Source organism: Xenopus tropicalis, chromosome 1, assembly GCF_000004195.4.
Source record: "Xenopus tropicalis strain Nigerian chromosome 1, UCB_Xtro_10.0, whole genome shotgun sequence".
Taxonomy (NCBI): domain Eukaryota; kingdom Metazoa; phylum Chordata; class Amphibia; order Anura; family Pipidae; genus Xenopus; species Xenopus tropicalis.
The window spans coordinates 158,830,742-158,850,950 of NC_030677.2; the positions used below are offsets into that span (position 1 = coordinate 158,830,742).

At 40.5% G+C, this 20,209-nt stretch overlaps 1 protein-coding gene across 1 annotated transcript in view; it reads right to left on the minus strand.

Annotated features, from left to right (window-relative positions):
* Positions 1–232: 232 nt before the first annotated feature.
* The window catches only part of glt1d1 (glycosyltransferase 1 domain containing 1), an 80,711-nt gene continuing 60,734 nt past the window's right edge, over positions 233–20,209 (minus strand). The window contains exons 11-12 of the mRNA NM_001004969.1: positions 19,382–19,480; positions 233–803 (exon numbers count right to left, since the gene is read on the minus strand). Coding sequence (NP_001004969.1) covers positions 642–803; positions 19,382–19,480 — 261 coding nt within the window. The 3' untranslated portion in view covers positions 233–641. The remainder of the gene's footprint in view (positions 804–19,381; positions 19,481–20,209) is intronic.

A 20,209-nucleotide genomic window follows, 5' to 3' on the forward strand; every position in this document is an offset into this window, starting at 1 on the left:
TGAATCAAGAGCAATTACACTATAGTTTTTGGCCCCACTGAAAAGCGCAAGGAGCAGGTTTGGAGACAAACACCTTAAACGAAAGGTGTCAATTCATGCAATGACCGTGTCCACTGTTGCACAACTGCATCTGACCCCTACAGACACTTGACCGACTTTCCTCTTGTTATGTATATATACATACATATTTAATTTATTCATATATAGAATGAGTTTTATATTAATTCTAGTACACTTTTAAAATAATAATTTACTTATAAAGTTGCATCAACTGACAAAAATGTCACAACAAAGACATAAAACCATACAGTAATTCATCCATAAAAATAGCTGAAAATTTGTGGTTTTTTAAAAAGTTTAAAGCAACGCAGCTAGGCCCAATAAAAAGTGAAACATTTGAGCTCTAACTTAATACACAGGACTGATATAAAACATTGCAATGAAGCAATAACTGTGGAAGGTCACCATGTTTGAAGAGGCTTTGTGTTTTTACCACTAGATGTTGAATGTTCAGGACACAGCAATAATTTGTGGATTTGTTAAACCATCACCAAACAAATGATCTACTAAAACTGGAAACTACAAAAAGCCCTTGGAAAGTCTGGCAGATAATGGGTCATTGAGGCGCGAGGTACAGTCATTCATATATTGCCATTCACTTGTAGGTTGAGAATAAGTGTTTGATATGTGTCTCTTTCTAGTTCCCATGAATGGTTGCTGTTCACATATCTTTTTGCATTAGAAACAATTCTCCTTTTCAACTCTGGCTCAGTCATTAGTCGTTTGGACAGCTGAACAAACTCCTGAAACACAGAAAAATATATCCATTTTAAAAAATATATATATATAATTATTTGACAGGGATGAAGAGAGATTTTAGATATAAAGGCTCATTTATGTCAGTACAGTGAGCAGAGTGCAATTTCAAGCACAAAGGCCATGTTTTTTTTCCCCACCATGCAGAGTTTTCTTCCAGAGTTCCAGCGTCATTGCAGTCGCAAGGGGCCAATGCCCATGATGCAACAGCGCTGGACATATCGCAATTGTGCCCAACTAAATGAATGCAACTGCCATGCATAGTTCCAAATTAAAGGCAATTGTGCAGAGGTGTAATTTCTGGTGTTCACTGTGTAACATCTGCGTCTGATTCTTTGGGCGCAAGAGTGTTGCATCTTTTGACATTTAAGCTACTGCCTGTAAGCAGGTGGTGGCATCTCCAGGGTTCCCCCGTGTAAATAGGCACAGCACTGCTCAGTTCTGAACAGAAGACATGAAGGACTGAATGACACCGTTGGGCAGATTTAGCAAGAGCTTAATCCATAAAAACTCACCCATGTTCTATTCATTCCTATGGGGTTTTTAGAAGTGGGTTTATCAGTGGGTGAAAGTTAGAACTCACCATTTGATAAATACGCTTCTAAAAAACCCATAGGAATGATTAGAACATGGGTGAGTTATGTATTGAGCTCTAAACTCACATTTTGATAAATCTGCCCCCAAGTGTGACCATACAGAAGCACAAGGAGCACATTTTGATTCAAGTACTTTTAATGAAAGTGGTTTTACATGCAACAGCCCAAAGGAAAATTGAATGAAATAAATCCTATGATGTTCCAAATTATTGGAAAAAGTGTAAAGACCGACAAAGTGCTAAATCTCCATTCCATTCTCTAATATGCCGATTGCTGTAGATACATTTCAGTATGACCAGTATACTGGTGCTCATTCCATTTAGGGGTGGCCCAAAAAATTTTTTTTGTTGTGAGGCCTAATAGCTTCTAGGTATGCCTCTGTGCGAAGTTATATCACACATTTAAGTCATGTGCAGTAAACCAGAGGGAGGTCCCAGACTGGGATCCACTCTAGCCTTACAAGGGTCCCAAACTTCCAAAAGGACACTGATTCTACACATAGTGGTAGAATATGGAGTATTTAAATATCCCAGTATTTATTTATATTCTCCCCTGCTAGAAATGTATATGGTCACATGGTGACAATGAAGAATCCCGAGCACAGGTAAATGGTATGTCACACTAAGCTCATTTATCAGCATAGAATGTACAGTCTTGATAAAAAATTAAATAAGATGCAGGAAAAAGGAGGCTATTGTTTAATAGCTATGACAACCAATAATGAATGCCATAACCAAGGGCAAATTTCTGGAGATATTACCAGATAAATTCACTAAGAAGGTGGCTAATGAGAAAGAAAACAGCTAAATATCACACGTCCCCAGAAGTAGCAAAGCACTGACTAGATGATTAAATTCTAAACTTGACTGGATCTGTGACTGAAGGACAGCTGGCGCTGTACATTGTTTCATCTGTACTCAATTGGCTTTGTGCTTGCCGCTAATGAGGCATCTTGAATACATTAAACGGCGATGTCTGTAGAATTAAGAAAGCTAATAACAGCAGCACAGAAAATATGGAAGGCTGCTGCACTGCTGTACCTGAAATTCATTGCTGGAAGGACACAGTAGTAAATATATGAAAAAAATCTGGCTGCACCTTTAGGACGCAGTTCTGGGGGTCAGTAACCGACCAGCTGAAGCTCTACACTATCCCTTAAACATGCAGAAACTTCTAGCCTTGTGTTTTACTCTGAACATTGACATGCCATAAGTTTGTCCCTATAACATGGTACTTAAAAGGCCTTTTTTTGCTGAGTAAAACTTACATTTCTCTGACCACAGAGGAGTCATTCTATATTTTATTAAACACTGGCAGCATGGTATTTTCCAGAAATATTATTAATAAAAAATATGCAGTTAAATATGGACCACTGAAGAAAGACTTATGTTAATATTTTTACTCTAATAAACCTGAAATACATTTCAACTGAGCAGCTACTGGACACAGGCAGTTGCTTCTATCCCTTATCAGTAATGGGTCATGTGCTACTTGTATTGCAAATCAAAACACTTTCATTAGCTTGGTTATCATTTTCTTGGAAATAAAAAAGTAGTGACATTTTGTTCACGGGTATCAAAATAACAGGTCAACTAACAGTCTCACATATTAGCCAGAACTCTACTTCCTGCTTTCAGCTGTAAAGGAGGAAGTAGTGTTATGGTTATTATGTTAGACATCTGCTCAATCCAGCCCTTATACATTACATTTTTGCCTAACAATATTATAATGATATTTTGAGCAGTCTATTTTACCCAGTTTCATTTTTACACCGAACTATTGCACCCCTTACACTGGAAGTACACCCCTCCTTCAACACACAATAATTATTATGACTTTTGCTGAACATACTTTATGCCTGTTATTTTCATCATGAAAAGTGATTATTTTTTTTATTTCAACAATTGTGCAATAGAACAAAGAGATTGAAGCTACTCCATGTCTAGTCCTTGTGTGGTAGACAATTAGATTACCAGTGCACAGATAAGTCATCTGCATGAAGGACTGCTTACAAAACAGTCACAACTAATTGGCAAAAGGTTGTTTAATGGTAATCTAATCTACCTCACAAGAACCAAAGAAGAGTAGCTTCAATCTTACTGTTTAACTCAATAAGTAACAATAACCATAGAATTTTCATGATTAAAAAAATAGTTTGTACCAAGTCCTATTCATTGTAATAGTGTACACTGCATAATTAAGAAGATGCTTTATAATTGTTGCAACATAAAGCAGGAACAGTTATGTAAATAACACCCTGTATTGTGTGAAATTCAGGTTAGATTTTGTCAAGTAATATCAGAAAACGTTCAAGTGGTCTGCATGTTTTCACTTTTTAGAATGTTTTTGCATTACTTGCCATTCTGTTCTCTCTCTTTTCAGACTGCAAGGTCACTGACCTGAAAAAGCAATATCTCTGCAAGGTTACATTTATTTATTGCTCATTCTTCTACAGAGGCGCTTTTATCTTCCATTTTGACTTCAAAACTACTCTTGCTGGGAATACTGGGGCCCTAGCAATCAAATAGCATTATCAAAATAGAAAATGCAGAATAAAAGTTTATTAATTCTGAAACCACATAAAATGAACTCCATTATCAAATTACTTTAGAATACCATTGTCTATATTATGCTAAAGGATAATGTTAAGATGAATGTGGCTGAATGGCAATAAATCAACTGTATTTTTATTTTTTTACAATACAAAGTATCTGATTTTTTGTAGCTGCATTAGCACCTATGTGAAAGTGCATCTATTCAGCTTTTACAGTAAACAGATACAGTGCAGAATGTTAAAAGCAACTATAAAATGATCTCTTATAATGGCTGCATTTAACATTACACAATGTCATATTTACCCAACGATAAATAAAAGCTCAAGGACAGTGGGTTAGTTTGCGTTCATTCTGGTCAACTTGTGCAGTTTTTTTTCAACCTCATTTAATAATGTTAACTTTAATGACTTCCCTCTCTCATGAAGTATGAAACAAAGCTAAAAGCATAGATGGATGCTTGCATATTCACGTTAAAAAATTGGAAAATGGTGCTTTTCACTAGAGATATAATACAAAAATGCCTTTCTGGACTGTGGATTACCCAAAATGCTAATTCAAATCTCTTTATGTTTCAGGTGAGTGGCAACAGAGTGAGGGCTAAACTAGAGGGCTTATTGGAAATCACCAACTCTATTTTAAAGTGATACTGACACTGAAAAATATATTATTATTTAGTAATTTTTTTTTTTTTAGTAATTTTTCAGTGTCAGTATCACTTTAAATTAAATTAGTGTTGGTGATTTCCAATAAGCCCTCTAGTTTAGAGTGTACATTAAAATTAACCTATATGTTATGTTAATGATTTCTTGCTGATGATGCTGCTTTTGTAAGTAATTGTTACTTGAAGTTCCTAAACCGACAGTTTTGCCAACCTGACTGTCCCTTTTCAGCCTGTCAGTTATAGCTTCTAATGCTAACGGCCTACTGCTGCACTAATATGGCAGCCCCCTCACAGAGGAACATAGGGGATCAGATATGTATTAATGTAAGTTAATTTAAAGGTGAACAATCCTTTTAAAATTGCATGACCTTATTTAGAACACTGACTGTCACATTCCAAACTGTCCCTGGAAACAACATCATCAGCTAAAATCTGCTAAAATACAGTAAGAATGGAAAGAACTTGATTGGTCTTCAGAGAACAAATAGTTTTTTATATTTAATTTTAAAATTTCACATGGGGCTAGTCATATTATTCATTTCCCAGGGTGCCACAGCCATGTGACCTGTACTCTGATAAACTTCAGTCACACTTTACTGCTGAGCTGCAAGTTGGAGTGATATCCATCCACCCCCCCACCTCCCAGCAGCCAATCAGCAGAACAATGGGAAAGGAACAAGAAAGCAGCTCCCAGTAGATATGAGAATTGTACTAAATAGTAAGTAATTCAAATCCATCTTGGGACTCCTCCATTTACATGGGAGTAGGAGAAACAATAGGTTACCTGAAAGCAGTTCTAATGTTTAGCGCTGGCTCCTTCTGAAAGCTCAGACTCAGGCACAATGCACTGAGAAGGCTGCCTACACACCAATATTACAGCTAAAAAATAAATTTGAAGGTTCAATAATAACATTTTAAATGGTAGAGTGAATTATTTTCTTATGTAAACAGTTTCATTTAGAAATAAAAAGTATTCCATAAAAATCATGACAGAATCACTTTAGGTTACTAACACTTGTCTGTATGAATGGAAACAATGCATGCAGCATAAGCCCAAAGATAACTTAATACAAATAAATTAGGAAAAATGTTATCTTTAGGTTTAGGTGCCCTTTTATTTATAAACTGATACATAAAAATACCAGTGAAGTTACCTTGGGATCCAGAAGGAACCCTAGATTTTTGAGCCTCCCAACTCGCACAGCAAGCAAAATCAAAAGTGACACACAATGCTATTCCAAATGAACTATCCATAGCAGGCGTCCAGTTCCCTCAGAAACCCCGCAGAGTCTATAGAGGGTCTGCACCCTCTATGGTTATGCCAATTAATAAATTATCAGCCTCCTTTATGCATGCTGTAGATGGGATAGACAACCTTCTCCTTTCCATATATTGCTGAATCACAACTACCAGCTGTAGTTGAACGGCATCTAAAAAGGCCACCAGTCATCCCAATGTGATCTACAGCAAACATTAATACACCAGCCAGAGTCAGGAGCAGTATGACAGAGACCTATAAAAACAAACTAACCTAACAAAAATTGAGACAGCAAAGTATTGCCTCTGTCCTCTGTAATATATTCCCGCCATGATAATTTATAATCCTTATCCAGCGCATTACTCTTGCAATTTGTAGTCATCAGCTATTTCTTTAGGACACTGTAACTCACTGTCACACATCCCATAAACTTGTATATTCAAGTAATAGAATAGATAAAATGCAGATTTAAAAACTGTAAACAAATGAGTTACTGGAAAGGTCAATGTGGCTTCCCTGCAAGGCTATATGCTAAGCTACACTGAACTTGCGGCACAGGTTGAAAAGCTATATGAATCCAGATTTGAAAAATATCTGAGCCAGCTGGGAAAAGACAGGATTTTCCTCCACCAACATACAAAAGCAGCTCACAGTATTTAGGTACCAAGCATAAAAGCAAGGATTTCAGACAGTATTGTATGGCAACACTAACTGGGTGCTGCAAACAAACTAGCCTTTGTACTTATGGTCTCCAGGAGCCATCACTATAAACTTTATTTGCTTACCGTATATACTAGAGTATAAGCCGATCCGAATAAAAGCCGAGGGACCTAATTTTACCTAAGAAAACTGGAAAAACTTATTGACTCGAGTATAAGCCTAGGCATCCATTTCTTTTAACACACCTGCACACTAGCTTGTGTCCGAGTAGTAAGGGCAGCGCCGGATTACTTGTCCAACCGGCCAACCAGGCTTTGTGCCTTCACAACAGTTGCTATTTTGCCCACGCCTTTGCCTGTAAACAAGCTCAGTGCTAACCACAAAGGTGAATGTCAGGACTGCCACGTCATCACCATAAGGAAGGCATGTGACTTCAGTCGGCCGAAAGCACAGAGATGGCTTTGTTGTTTAGTGTCTGAGTAAAAGCCCCATCAGAAAAGAGTGCTGCGTGGCAGATTAAGCAGTGCCTTTCTCTTCAGCCAGCTTACAAATCAGAAGCCTAATAATGGTTGTGTTATATAATGTGTGGACTTGACAAAGCACTCAATATATAAATTGCATAAAGTCATTTACTATTAAATATTAACAGCTGGTCACTATATTAAAGCTGACTGGTTGGATGATATATTGAGCCTTAACATGACATAGCATTCTTGCATTAGCTTCTCAGAAGCGGCAGAAAAATCTAGTGGCCCCCTGTCTATAAAATCCCTCCCTTACACCAGGAGTGATCAGTGGTCTGGGTGATTAGAAAGGAAAGGTTTGCATGTAGTACAGTGATATCCCGGCTCCTGCAATGGCAGCTGCCTTTACCACAAGCACACCCTGATCAAAGGTTATCCTCCCGCTCGCATCCCCCCCCCCCGTGCAGCCTGTACGAAAGCGAGCCCGTATTATCCCACTCGCAACCCCCCCCATGCAAAGGCAGCGTAATACTTTTGGTGAGTTGCCATCTGACAAACAAATCAGCAGGCTAGTCTCAGCAGTACATAGGCATGCCCCTGCAATGTATTGTCAGGACCTGCCTGTACCAGAACTCAGGACTCTATGTTAGGCAGGTTCAGCATTACCACACTGAGCCACTGGAGACCTTGGGCATCCAGCCCTGTACATTCTGTTAACCCCTCTTCTTTGCTTCTGTGTTTATGGTTTCCTTCTCCTCCCTTAATTAGGCCAGATGGTTCCAATCAGTCAATTAACGGACTTTATAAGCCTGTCACAAGCTACCCCTGGTTGCTTGATCATTAAGCCCTTTACGTTCCTGTGACCTTACCTGCTTGTTCCAGTCCCTGTTCCTACCTGACTCCTGCCCGCATACCTGCCTGATTCCGTTACCTTACTCTGTTCTACGACTCCTGTTCCTTACCTCTGTTTGATCTCCCGGTTTTGACCTCGGCCTGATTATTGGACTCTCCCTGCCTTCAGCCTGCCTTTGACCACTGCCCGTTATTCCGGACCCTCCTTGTTTGCTGCCAGTCCTGACCCTCTGCCTGTTTTACGGATTGTTTCGTCTTCTGCCTGCCTCTGACCACTGGCCTGTTGTAAGGACTTCCATATTGTTATTACTCTATTTTCATTAATAAATCATGTTTCAGCAACATAACTTGTTTCCTGGCTATCCACAAGTGAAGTACCCCCTGTACCCATATTACACGGCATATAAGCTCCTACCTGCCAGCCACCCATCTGTGGCTGCGCCTGACAGAATGATCAAGCCACATAACAAGGAGCATGCTGGTAACAACTCTGCGGTGCAAAGTAATGCTGAACTACAACAATCTGCAGGATGGCTTTCCTCTATTAAGAGGTATGAGGGGGAGAAAGACTCATTTGATTATTTGCTTGATTTATGTAAAAGGTTTTCCACAGTTCCATTTTTCAAAGAAGCTCCTGACAATATGAAGAACAAGTTAATAATTATTTTCCTTTTGGGCGGTGAGGCCGCAGAGTGGGCTGAAACCTGCATTGACGAAGAAGCACATTTTTTAGAAGATCCCTGTTCTTTTCTTTCATTTTTAAAAGCAAAATTTACAGGAGATTTATGGCCAGTTTCAAATATATTTTCCTCCACCTCAAATCCTTCTGCTGCTGTACTACCCAAAACTTTCCAACTCACCCCTCCGGTTCCAAGGTACTCACCCAGGCCCAAAGACTGCACACCTGCTTCTACTTCTTTCAGCGAGTTTTCTGAGGTAGAAGAGTTTTCTGAGGAAGAGGTTTGTGAAGATTCACTTGATGAGGAAGATTGGCAAGATATTTTTGACGACAAAGAATGGGAAGATTTGGACTCAGATGAGGAAGAAATACCTACGGCATTTACCACTAGGTTTAAAGGCCGGTCTATCTCCAAGAACTCTCCTATTCCTCTGTCTGTTTCTTTTCCTGCTGTATCGGCCCCTCAAGATCTCAGGCCTGAACCTCAATTTGTTTGTTTTTCTAATATAACCAAGGCACCTCTGCCGCCTCCAGCCTCTGTGCCAGCGCTTCAGACTCCTGCTCCAGCCTCTGTGCCAGCGCTTCAGACTCCTGCTCCAGCCTCTGTGCCAGCGCTTCAGACTCCTGCTCCAGCCTCTGTGCCAGTGCTTCAGACTCCTGCTCCAGCCTCTGTGCCAGTGCTTCAGACTCCTGCTCCAGCCTCTGTGCCAGTGCTTCAGACTCCTGCTCCAGCCTCTGTGCCAGTACTTCAGTCTCCTGCTCCAGCCTCTGTGCCAGCACCCAGACAGCGGCTTTGTCCAGTTCCAGCACACAGACAGCGGCCTTGTCCTGCTTCAGCTCCTGTGCCTGAACTGCAACCCTCAGCTCCTGTGCCTGAACTGCAACCCTCAGCTCCTGTGCCTGAACTGCAACCCTCAGCTCCTGTGCCTGAACTGCAACCCTCAGCTCCTGTGCCTGAACTGCAACCCTCAGCTCCTGCCTCGGTGCCAGCGGTTGTGCCTGCTCCTGCCTCGGTGCCAGCGGTCATGCCTGCTCCTGCCTCGGTGCCAGCGGTCGTGCCTGCTCCTGCCTCGGTGCCAGCGGTCGTGCCTGCTCCTGCCTCGGTGCCAGCGGTCGTGCCTGCTCCTGCCTCGGTGCCAGCGGTCGTGCCTGCTCCTGCCTCGGTGCCAGCGGTCGTGCCTGCTCCTGTCTCGGTGCCAATACTTCTGCCACCAGTCTCTGAGGACAAAACTGCTTCAGGACCTGCCTTCCCTGCTACTGTATCTGGTAGTTCTGGTGTCCCAGACTCTGCCAGTTCTGTTGCAGTGTTTGGTGGTCTTGTTGTTTCCCTGGGCATCTCTCTTCCACCTGTAGTGGGTGTTTTGCCTGGCGACGACTCCGCTGTGGCTCCTGACCCTGGCGATGACTCCGCTGTAGTTCCTGACCCTGGCGATGACTCCGCTGTGGCTCCTGACCCTGGCGACGACTCTGCTGTGGCTCCTGACCCTGGCGACGACTCTGCTGTGGCTCCTAACCCTGGCGACGACTCCGCTGTGGCTCCTGACCCTGGTGACGACTCCACTCTGGCTCCTGACTCTAGTGACACTTCTATTCTGGCTTCCAGCTCTGGTAACTTGTTGCTCTGGCTCCCAACCCTTGGCACTCCTATGTTCTGGCTCCAGTCCCTGGCGTCTCCTTTGCTGTGGTTCCTGGACTTGGTTACTCTCCTGTTCTGGCCGCTGTTTCCAATGAACCACCTATTCTGGCATCCACCTTGTTTGGGACTTTTTCTAAGAAATTGTTTCCTTTGGTTTAATTTATGTTTTTCTCTGTGTTTTTATGTAATTTTCCAAAGTAGTTTTGGGCCAGTATTTTCTATTTTTGCAGGTTTTCTGTTTTTGGTTTCTGTGGACTTGAAAGTTTTGGACATTTTTTGGACTGAAAGCCTTAAGAACATTTTTGTAAAGAAGATGTTTGAAAGATGTCCACCCGATCCTGGGATCGCCCGGAGGTCGATCCTCAAGGGGGGGGTAATGTCAGGACCTGCCTGTACCAGAACTCAGGACTCTATGTTAGGCAGGTTCAGCACTACCACACTGAGCCACTGGAGACCTTGGGCATCCAGCCCTGTACATTCTGTTAACCCCTCTTCTTTGCTTCTGTGTTTATGGTTTCCTTCTCCTCCCTTAATTAGCCCAGGTGGTTCCAATCAGTCAATTAACGGGCTTTATAAGCCTGTCACAAGCTACCCCTGGTTGCTTGATCATTAAGCCCTTTACGTTCCTGTGACCTTACCTGCTTGTTCCAGTCCCTGTTCCTACCTGACTCCTGCCCGCATACCTGCCTGATTCCGTTACCTTACTCTGTTCTACGACTCCTGTTCCTTACCTCTGTTTGATCTCCCGGTTTTGACCTCGGCCTGATTATTGGACTCTCCCTGCCTTCAGCCTGCCTTTGACCACTGCCCGTTATTCCGGACCCTCCTTGTTTGCTGCCAGTCCTGACCCTCTGCCTGTTTTACGGATTGTTTCGTCTTCTGCCTGCCTCTGACCACTGGCCTGTTGTAAGGACTTCCATATTGTTATTACTCTATTTTCATTAATAAATCATGTTTCAGCAACATAACTTGTTTCCTGGCTATCCACAAGTGAAGTACCCCCTGTACCCATATTACACGGCATATAAGCTCCTACCTGCCAGCCACCCATCTGTGGCTGCGCCTGACATGTATAGTGAGATGAGATGGTTTCCTCTCAGTGACGATGCAGTAGAAGGAGAACTAATGAAGTCACTAACGTAAACATTAACACAAGCAAGTATGTCCCCAGGCACTGAGAGGAGGAGGAGGGATTGCACATGTGCGCATTCTGCTGCTGCTGCCGCCGCCACACAACTAAACATGGCTCTTGCTACAGCCATCGGACGCGTACCGGCATTTGCGCGCACACACGCGCATCAGGGCGCACTCTGCGTGTGTGCGTGCCGAATGCTCTAGACGCACCCGATGGCTGTAGCGAGGTATTACGGGCTGCCTTTGCATGGGGGGGGTTGCGAGCGGGATAATACGGGCTCGCTTTCGTACTTGCCTCGAGTATAAGCCGAGGGTTCCTTTTTAAGCACATTTTGTGTGCTGGAAAACTCGTCTATACTCGAGTATATACGGTATACCATAATCCGATTAATCTTGGCTTTGACAGAATCAGGTATGTAATTGCCTATCGAGTAGAATTTCATGGTGACTTTTAAGGGCTTATTTACATCCACGGACACTGCAGGCAACTTAGGAAATCTAAAATAGAATACAGACGGAAGAATACACATAGAACAGTATTGTCTTAACTAATTGAAGATTAGTAGTAAAGCCCAAAGAGTCACAAGGTATTCAAAAAGGTGCCTGGAAAAGTATATTGCAAAATATCTACCACTGTGACACTTTTCAGGATTCACCCTTTTGGGTATATACTGTACTCACAAGATTTGATATTGAAGCACATAATAGTGTCAATCCTTCCCTCCAGTCATTCATCAAGTGACAGAAAACAAACACAAAGCAAACTATAGTACAGTATTGCTTTAATCATTTAATTATAATGAGTAAAAGAACCACACTGCTCCAAAACCAACAAGTTTTGCGGTCTCTCTTGCTCACTTCTTTAGGATAAATGTGGTAATCCACAAATTGCTGTTTATCATGTCAGTGCTGCTCACTCTCTGTTGGACGTTCCAATTGTGACTGAATGTTCCGCACTGCAAATCTTACAATACACAGCGAGTGTATCTAAAAGCTGATAAACTCAATGAGACAAAATCTCATACATTAATAATTAAATAAGTAAGAGAAAGTAAACAACTAGAATAACAACTAAAATATAGTTAAACAAGTTTAATATACAGGTATGGGATCCCTTATCCAAAAACCCGTAACCCAGAAAGTTCCAAATTATGTAAAGGCCATTTCCCATAGACTCCATTATAAGCAAATTCTAATTTTTACAAAATTATTTCCTTTTTCTCTGTAATAATGGAACAGTACCTTGTACTTGATTCTAACTAAGATATAATTAATCCTTATTGGAGGGAAAACAAGCCTATTGGGTTTATTCAATATTTAAATGAACTTTAGCAGAATTTAGGTATGGAGATATAAATTATGGAAAAATCCCTTATACGGAAAACCCTGGGTCCAGTTCCCATACCTGTACTACCTAAGGAATGTTTTTCCTTAAAATAAATAGTAGGCTTTGTTTCTAAACATTTTTTTTTACAATAAAGGGTCATATCTAACTACATGCCAGTGTTTAAATGAGAAGGAAAGGCTAAGTCACTTGGGGGTGCCAAAATGTTAAGCACCCCCAAGTGACTTAGATCGCTTACCTTGTACCCCGGGCTGGTGCCCCTGTTAGGAGAAAAAAGCACCAGCCCGGGGTACCTGTAGCGAGCGCTTCCTCCTTCCTCTCTCTTCTCCGGGCGAAATCCGTCGGCCAGCGCATGCGCAGTAGAGTGAAAAGCTGACTTTTTTAAGTTCGGCTTTTCACTCTACTGCGCATGCGCGCGCGCGCGGCGCTCCAGGAAGGAGGAAGCGATCGCTGCTTCCCCGGGCTGGTGCTGTTCTCTCCGTACAGGGGCACCAGCCCGGGGTAAGAGGTGAGCGATCTAAGTCACTTGGGGGTGCCTAACATTTTGGCACCCCCAAGTGACTTAGCCTTTCCTTCTCCTTTAAATTATTTTACGTATTTTATCAGATAATACACTTTATCTGGTAACGAATGGAACTTTATGATTGCATTCTGCATTTTCATTTGTATCTTCAGCCTATTGTTTAATTACTAATAAACGTTCCCTTTCTCTTGTGGCTGCGTTCTCCTTTGCCTGCAAAATAACACTTGGGGGCTGATTTACTTACCCACGAACGGGTCGAATGGAGTCCGATTGCGTTTTTTTCGTAATGATCGGTACTTTGCGATTTTTTCGTATGTTTTGCGATTTTTTCGGATTCTGTACGAATTTTTCGGATCCAATACGATTTTTGCGTAAAAACGCGAGTTTTCCTATCCATTACGAAAGTTGCGTAAAAAGTTGCGCATTTTGCGTAGCGTTAAAACTTACGAAAAATTCGTACAGAATCCGAAAAAATCGCAAAACATACGAAAAAGTCGCAAAATATTCGTTTTCAAGTCGGAACTTTTCCAATTCGGGTCGGATTCGTGGGTTAGTAAATCAGCCCCTTGGTCTTTAACCCACTTCACAAAACCTTCTCCCTACAATTTTCACCTGTCTGTTATACAAAGTATCAGTGGAATAGGTTCTTTTTGCTCTTAATAGCTGGCCATAAGGGATATTGTTAATCCATTTTTTTGCAATGTCCACTCTTGGCATGCAACAAAGAATTCCTATCGGTGGCTTTCTTATAGAGGTCAGTGACAATTTCTCCATCCTCTACCTTTTAATTTAAATAGTGAGTCGATATGCTACCAGACTCACTAGTGAATTTAAGGTTATACTCATTTGTGTTGATATGTGAAATTTAAACCTCCAGAACATTAACTCCTCCATCACAAATAAAAATTAAATTCTCTACATTTAAACAAGATGATGTTGGGTAAGTTAGCTTGCGCATCCCTATATAAATTTATCTTCCCATTCAGGAATGTACAAGTTTGTGTACAACAGCGCAAATTTTGTACACATGGCTGTACCTGAGATCTGTAAATATTTGTCAGACCATCTGAAATAATTGTAAGTATGAATTTGATACCGTCTATGAAATAATTTGGGGGGTGTTCAGTCTCCTTTCCTCTTTAAGCATTTTTTCGATGGCTACCAGGTCTCTATCATGAGGATTACATGGGTTATATAGGCATTATGGTTCAACATGAACTTACTATGTCACATTACGTGAGCCACCTATAATTCTCTCGCCCTTGTAGCCCTTTAACTGTATTTAATAAATCTGTGGTGTCTTGCAAGTAAGATTTTTGCTCGACTACTAGTGCAAGAAGTGCGAGACTATTAGTTGCATGAAGTAGTCCATATACTGCGAAAGGGGGCTTGTAAGGCTGTCAATTCCTGATATAATTGGTCTCCCCGATGGACCAATGTTTTATGTATTCTAGGAAGCAGAGACATGGCAGCTATACCTGGGCTGGTGTTATTTAAGAATTTATACTCTCTTATCTATAATGCGCTTAGACAAAGCTGTCCTCAGGAGTTCATCAAGCTCATTAAACTTATTGGCGAGATCACTTTTCAATGGTAAATATGGCGTAGTGTCCCTGAAAATCCTCAAAGCTTCTGCTCTATAATACTCTATATCCTGCACCACCACTGCACCCCTTTATCTGCTAGTTTAATGATGACATCTTTTCAATAAGAAAAAAGTATAAACATATTACTTGCAAGACACCACAGATTTATTAGATATAGTTATGTATAAGTACCTGGCCATAAGGATCATTTTTAAATAAATATGCATGTAATTAGCATTTTAATGAGTATGTCAAAAATCTCACTAATGTGTTATGAAAAATAGAAAAAGTGTCCTTTATTTTTGCTATTCCCTTCCCAGAACTTTATTCTACATCACACCAATTACATCCCACCTGGATCAGGTGTATATTTTAACACAAAACGTCTCGTGTTGTTACCTTTAGACTGCGCCTCCAGTTGGCAAACAATTTTTTTATGATAGGTACACTTTAAGCCTCCTATCAAGGATGATTGTTTTGTGTTTATTTCTGCTATCTTCCCATGTACTCTTGATGAACTAAATTGGAAAGGTCGATAATACAAGAGGTACAAGAACTAAAGGTGGCCATACATGTGCCAATAAAATCTGCAGACAGACATGTATAGGGCCCTTAAGCAGGCTTACCTATCTATCAGGCAGGTTTAAAAAATCTGTTCAGGGTGAGAAGCCCAATGGCTTGTTGATGTGGTCCTCTCCCCAAAAGCCTACATCCTGTCAATATTATTCAATATTGCCCACCTTCTGGTGTTTGGGGAGTCATAGAGGTATTTTACTACTGGAATCACAGTGCTATTTTAGGAAGGATAGAAGTTAATGTGGCATTCCATGCTGTGCTTGCAGATGGTCCCAATATCCTTTTAAGATGAGGGTAACTGCTTTTTTTTAAAACTGTGGGTCATGTTCTATGGCGGAATTGCAGTTGGTCGCAGTGCCATTTTATGTTTAGTGTCGCTATGCTGTTCTGTAGAATTTAATCTTGGAGTGTGATAAGAGTTAATATACAGCTATGCATTGAGTTTCCATTCACAGTATAATTTATAAGCTAGGGTACGAAGTGAGTCACAGTACTACTGTATGGAAGTCACAGTCAGTTTATGCTAGGAATGATGCAAGTCACAGTACTCTTCTAAGTTATGGTTGCTGAAATTAATGTCCATCTACCTCACCGTTTTTCCAGTAAGATTAGAGCTTGCTCTTTTAACTGCTGTATGTCTGTATATTGCTATACTAACAGTTAAACACCAAATAGTAAATTCTAAATTCCTTCAGTAGTTCAATTTCAGCCTTCAGCCAGATGAGGGTGCTGAAGCAGCACTTGAATCACTTATTTACTGTAACACTGAATTCTGAAAGCCACGCTTTCTTTAAACATACTAAAGCATAATTAGCATCCTCACAAAACTAAAGGGAAAAGTAAATCCATGCTGTGACATATCACATCTGGCCTATGGTCTGGTAAAACAATGACATTAACCCCTTGGGTACATGCATGTATATCTGTACTGCAGTCACTTTCACCTTCTTTGTGCCTGGTAGCAGTAATGTGCTGCTTGTTGGAAATACAAGTGTGTGTACACAATTATTCTTACTGACTACTTTTCCTGCCAGTATGTGGCCTGTGTTTGTCTAAAAGATTAAGCGGCTATGTTGTTTCTATTGGATGGAAGACTAAGCAGGGTATCAGGGTACCAGAAGTAATAGGAGGTAAAAATATGGCAATTTGATGATAGGGAATGAAGGACTATAACTGGTGTGTATCAGAGGGAATGCTTACTATCTGGTTATACACGCTCTGGGAGACAAATTAACCAGAAAGAATAAAAAAAAAAAGGAAATGAAATACTATGTTTATTATATTAATTAATATTACTATTATAATATAATATTGGGATCTTATCAGCCCCTACCCAGGCTGTGCTGCATATCCATCATAGGGTACTCCATGATTTAGGAAGCTAAATGATTTTACTTGCAGGTTTCCTGGTAGTCTACTGAGTTTTTGATCAGAAATCTTCATAGGAGATTTTAACTATACATATTTGGTATTAATGAGGTGGGAGACATTTGGCTTTTCAATAAAATATGTGCTTTGAATAGAATAGGTTTTTGATATTTTTCCATATATTAAAATATTATTCATACTTTTTTGGTATTTAGAGCCCTACAGTATATTTTGCCACAAACACTAGATGAGACAGCTGCATTTTTTTAACTTACCGTATATACTCGAGTATAAGTCGAGGTACCTAATTTTACCTAAGAAAACTGGAAAAACGTATTCACTCAAGTATAAGCCTAGGGTGGGAAGTGCAACCACTACTGTTAAGTTGGCAGTAACAACTCACAGAACTTGCTATACTTACTAATTTCCCTTCTGAGAATGCAAAAAAAATATATACATAGCAAAACAAATTGGAAGTCCGAGACCCCATGACAATCAGTTCCCAGCAGCCAGTTCTGAAAATTACTGTTCTGGCTAGTGACCAAAGAGAAAAATGCATTCAAGCACCAAACGGAATAAACACGCTCTGACACACAGACACTCACCAGCAGGACAACCACACACAAACCACATCCTCATTTGGCGCACCCCCTACCTGCACTCCCTACCAGCACATCCGTCAGGTGAGCATGAACAAAGGTCGCGCTGTACCCCCCCCCCCCCCGTGCGGTCACACACCGTGTAATAAGGGTATGGTGCAACCACTCAAGTCTGTGGCTCATTACAAAGGCCATTACCACAAACCAGCAGCACATCCAATCAGGTGAGCTTGGACACAGGTCACGCTGCCGACTATCAGTACATCCGCCGGCTGAACGCGCACACATGACGCTGCACGCAACCCCCCTGTACGCGTGCGACATGCGGGCGCACCCGGGCACCGCACACTGGGGGGTTGGTGGGTGGCGATCAGCGCGCCGTTCGTTCATGCTCGCCCGACGGATGTGCAGGTAGGACAAGTAATCCAGCTTGCCTCGAGTATAAGCCGAGGATTCCTTTTTTAGCACATTTTGAGTGCTGGAAAAATCAAGTATATACGGTATGTATTTAAGTCTTCGTGTAATTTACTGCATAGCACAGCAATGCTAAAAATCTGCACAAACACAGATAAAGAGCAAACACAGAACATGCAATATGGAATTGGAATCCATCTGGAAAACTCCAGGCCCCAAGCATTCTGGATGAAAGGTCCCATAAATGTACAGAGTTGCTTGTTACCAACTATTACTGTTCTGCATAATTACATGAACATCTTTGTGCAACATTTTCTGTTCAAGGGAATAAACTTTTTTTTCCTAGAAGTTCCCCAAATCATAAGAAAAGCAGACCATCTAAAGCAGTCTATAGAACAAATCTAATAATTGTAATTTCCCACTGGAAATTTTGTGATTCTTATGTGGAATATATTTCTTGTGGTTATGTAGACATCTTCCTCACATTTTTTTCTGTCAAATGCCTTAAAGAATATTTTTTATTTGATTTTAAAATGTTTCTTTTGGCAAGTACATTAGATCAATATAGCTTACAAACTTTCTCCATTTAGGTCTAACTCAGTTTGAAAGAAATGTTCTCTTCCTACTGCAACATATTGCAAGATCTTCCTGAAGCTTGGCATACCCACCGATCTTGCCATATGGGCCATCATTTTTTTTTTTTAATACAACATTGAAAAACAAGGAAAAAACAAACAGAATTTTAACACTAATATAGACAGTCTCTCCAATTTTGACTCAACTTCAATCTAATTCCTTGTATTCTAGATTGTTCAAAAATTTGTATAGTTTTATATTCAAATGTAAATGCACTACTTTAGGTTGTATATGCAACAACTTAATGTATATTTTTGCATTAGAGTGCTGTAGAAGAGCTGCAAGCTATTTTATCAGCACATAGATTACATACTAAGCAGTTTTTAGACATTCAGGATCAGAGAATAGGTAAATCACTTAGGGGCAGGTGTCCTGCATATTTTTTTTTACATTGTCCTAATCTTAGACTGTTTTGTAGTTCCTGCCATGCAGCATAGCATAGACGTATATAACAGAAGATGTGTTTAATGTTTTATTGTTAATGCCATCAAATGTTATCTTTTTGTTAACATTTATCATCCTTGAATTTTTACCACTAAAAAAATGACCATTTATTTTGTCCTAGCACAAAAAAGATTTGCCCAAATCCTTCATTCCTGATGTAATTTGCAGTGGGGAATTAAGGATTCAGTGGGGTGTACATCAAATCCACCAACTGGTCAAAGCAGCCAAACACATTCTGAATGACACACACAACTGCATTTGAACGTGTATCAACGTACTGAGCAGTTTACATAATGAAACATTTTACTGACAGTCGCTAAAGTGATCATTAAATTTATTCAAATTTTAACTACTTTGAATGCTTAAGGATTGCTTATTAAGAATTGTAATAAATCTGTGCTTTCGTAAAAAAAAGAAAAGAAAAAAAAATCCTATTTTTATCCAAGATAATGGTTAAAATAAAAAATAGTCTCACTTTTTCAGTGATGAGTAAGTGCCAGAAACTACTTCTGTTACTTCAGTTTGCTGCTTTCACAAAGAGGAACACGCAAAAAAGACAAAATGTAATTTTTATGTTACCTGAGGGGTAGAAAAGAGTAGGCCAGTATCTTCATGTTTTATTATTGCACTGTTTCCAGGTATATCCCTCGCTAGCACTGGGACTTCTAAATCCATCGCCTACACAATACAGAAAAATAACAAAAAGAAAAAAAAGTTATCAGGCTAAACATTGGTTGAAAAACAGGTTTATGTATAATGCTTCAGGTAAGGCTTAATTATGAGAACAAAATGATTTACAAAGATTGGGACTTATGTATCTGAAGTTTCTTTTTTAAACTAATTAGGAAAAAAACAAAGAGCCATATGAAAAAGCGATATGAAGATTTTTATTCACCCAGGTCATTATATACAGTATCTACTAGAATTAAGTATCAAACAACTGGACTTTTCTGAGTTTCCTTCAAAACTTCAAATAAGGCAGTCTGCATTATATATATTTAGTGATTTTTCTATTACTAAAGGATCTGGTTTGATCTGCTTATCGACAGCTTTGGACAGCCCTGCCTATACTGCTCAAGAAACCTGTGGGAATACCTGCCCCACTGTCTTCTACATGGAGCAAAGCCGCACCAAACAGAGTATACATAGTGACTTAGAGTGGTGTCGTAATTAGGCGGCACTTATACTGGCTTACAATTGGCTCTTGCTGCACAGAGTGGACAGTGTGGCTGGATTTCTTGAGCATCGTAATCAGGGCTTTCTGAAGCTGCCTGTGGCAGTGGAGGGAAGCAAGACCTATCTGTATAGGTAAGGAAAAAAATTACTATATATTTTAAACTAGGGCCCCCCGCTGCGCCTCCCTAACACCCCCCACGACATCCTCCCCTGAGCGTGCATAAGTGTAAC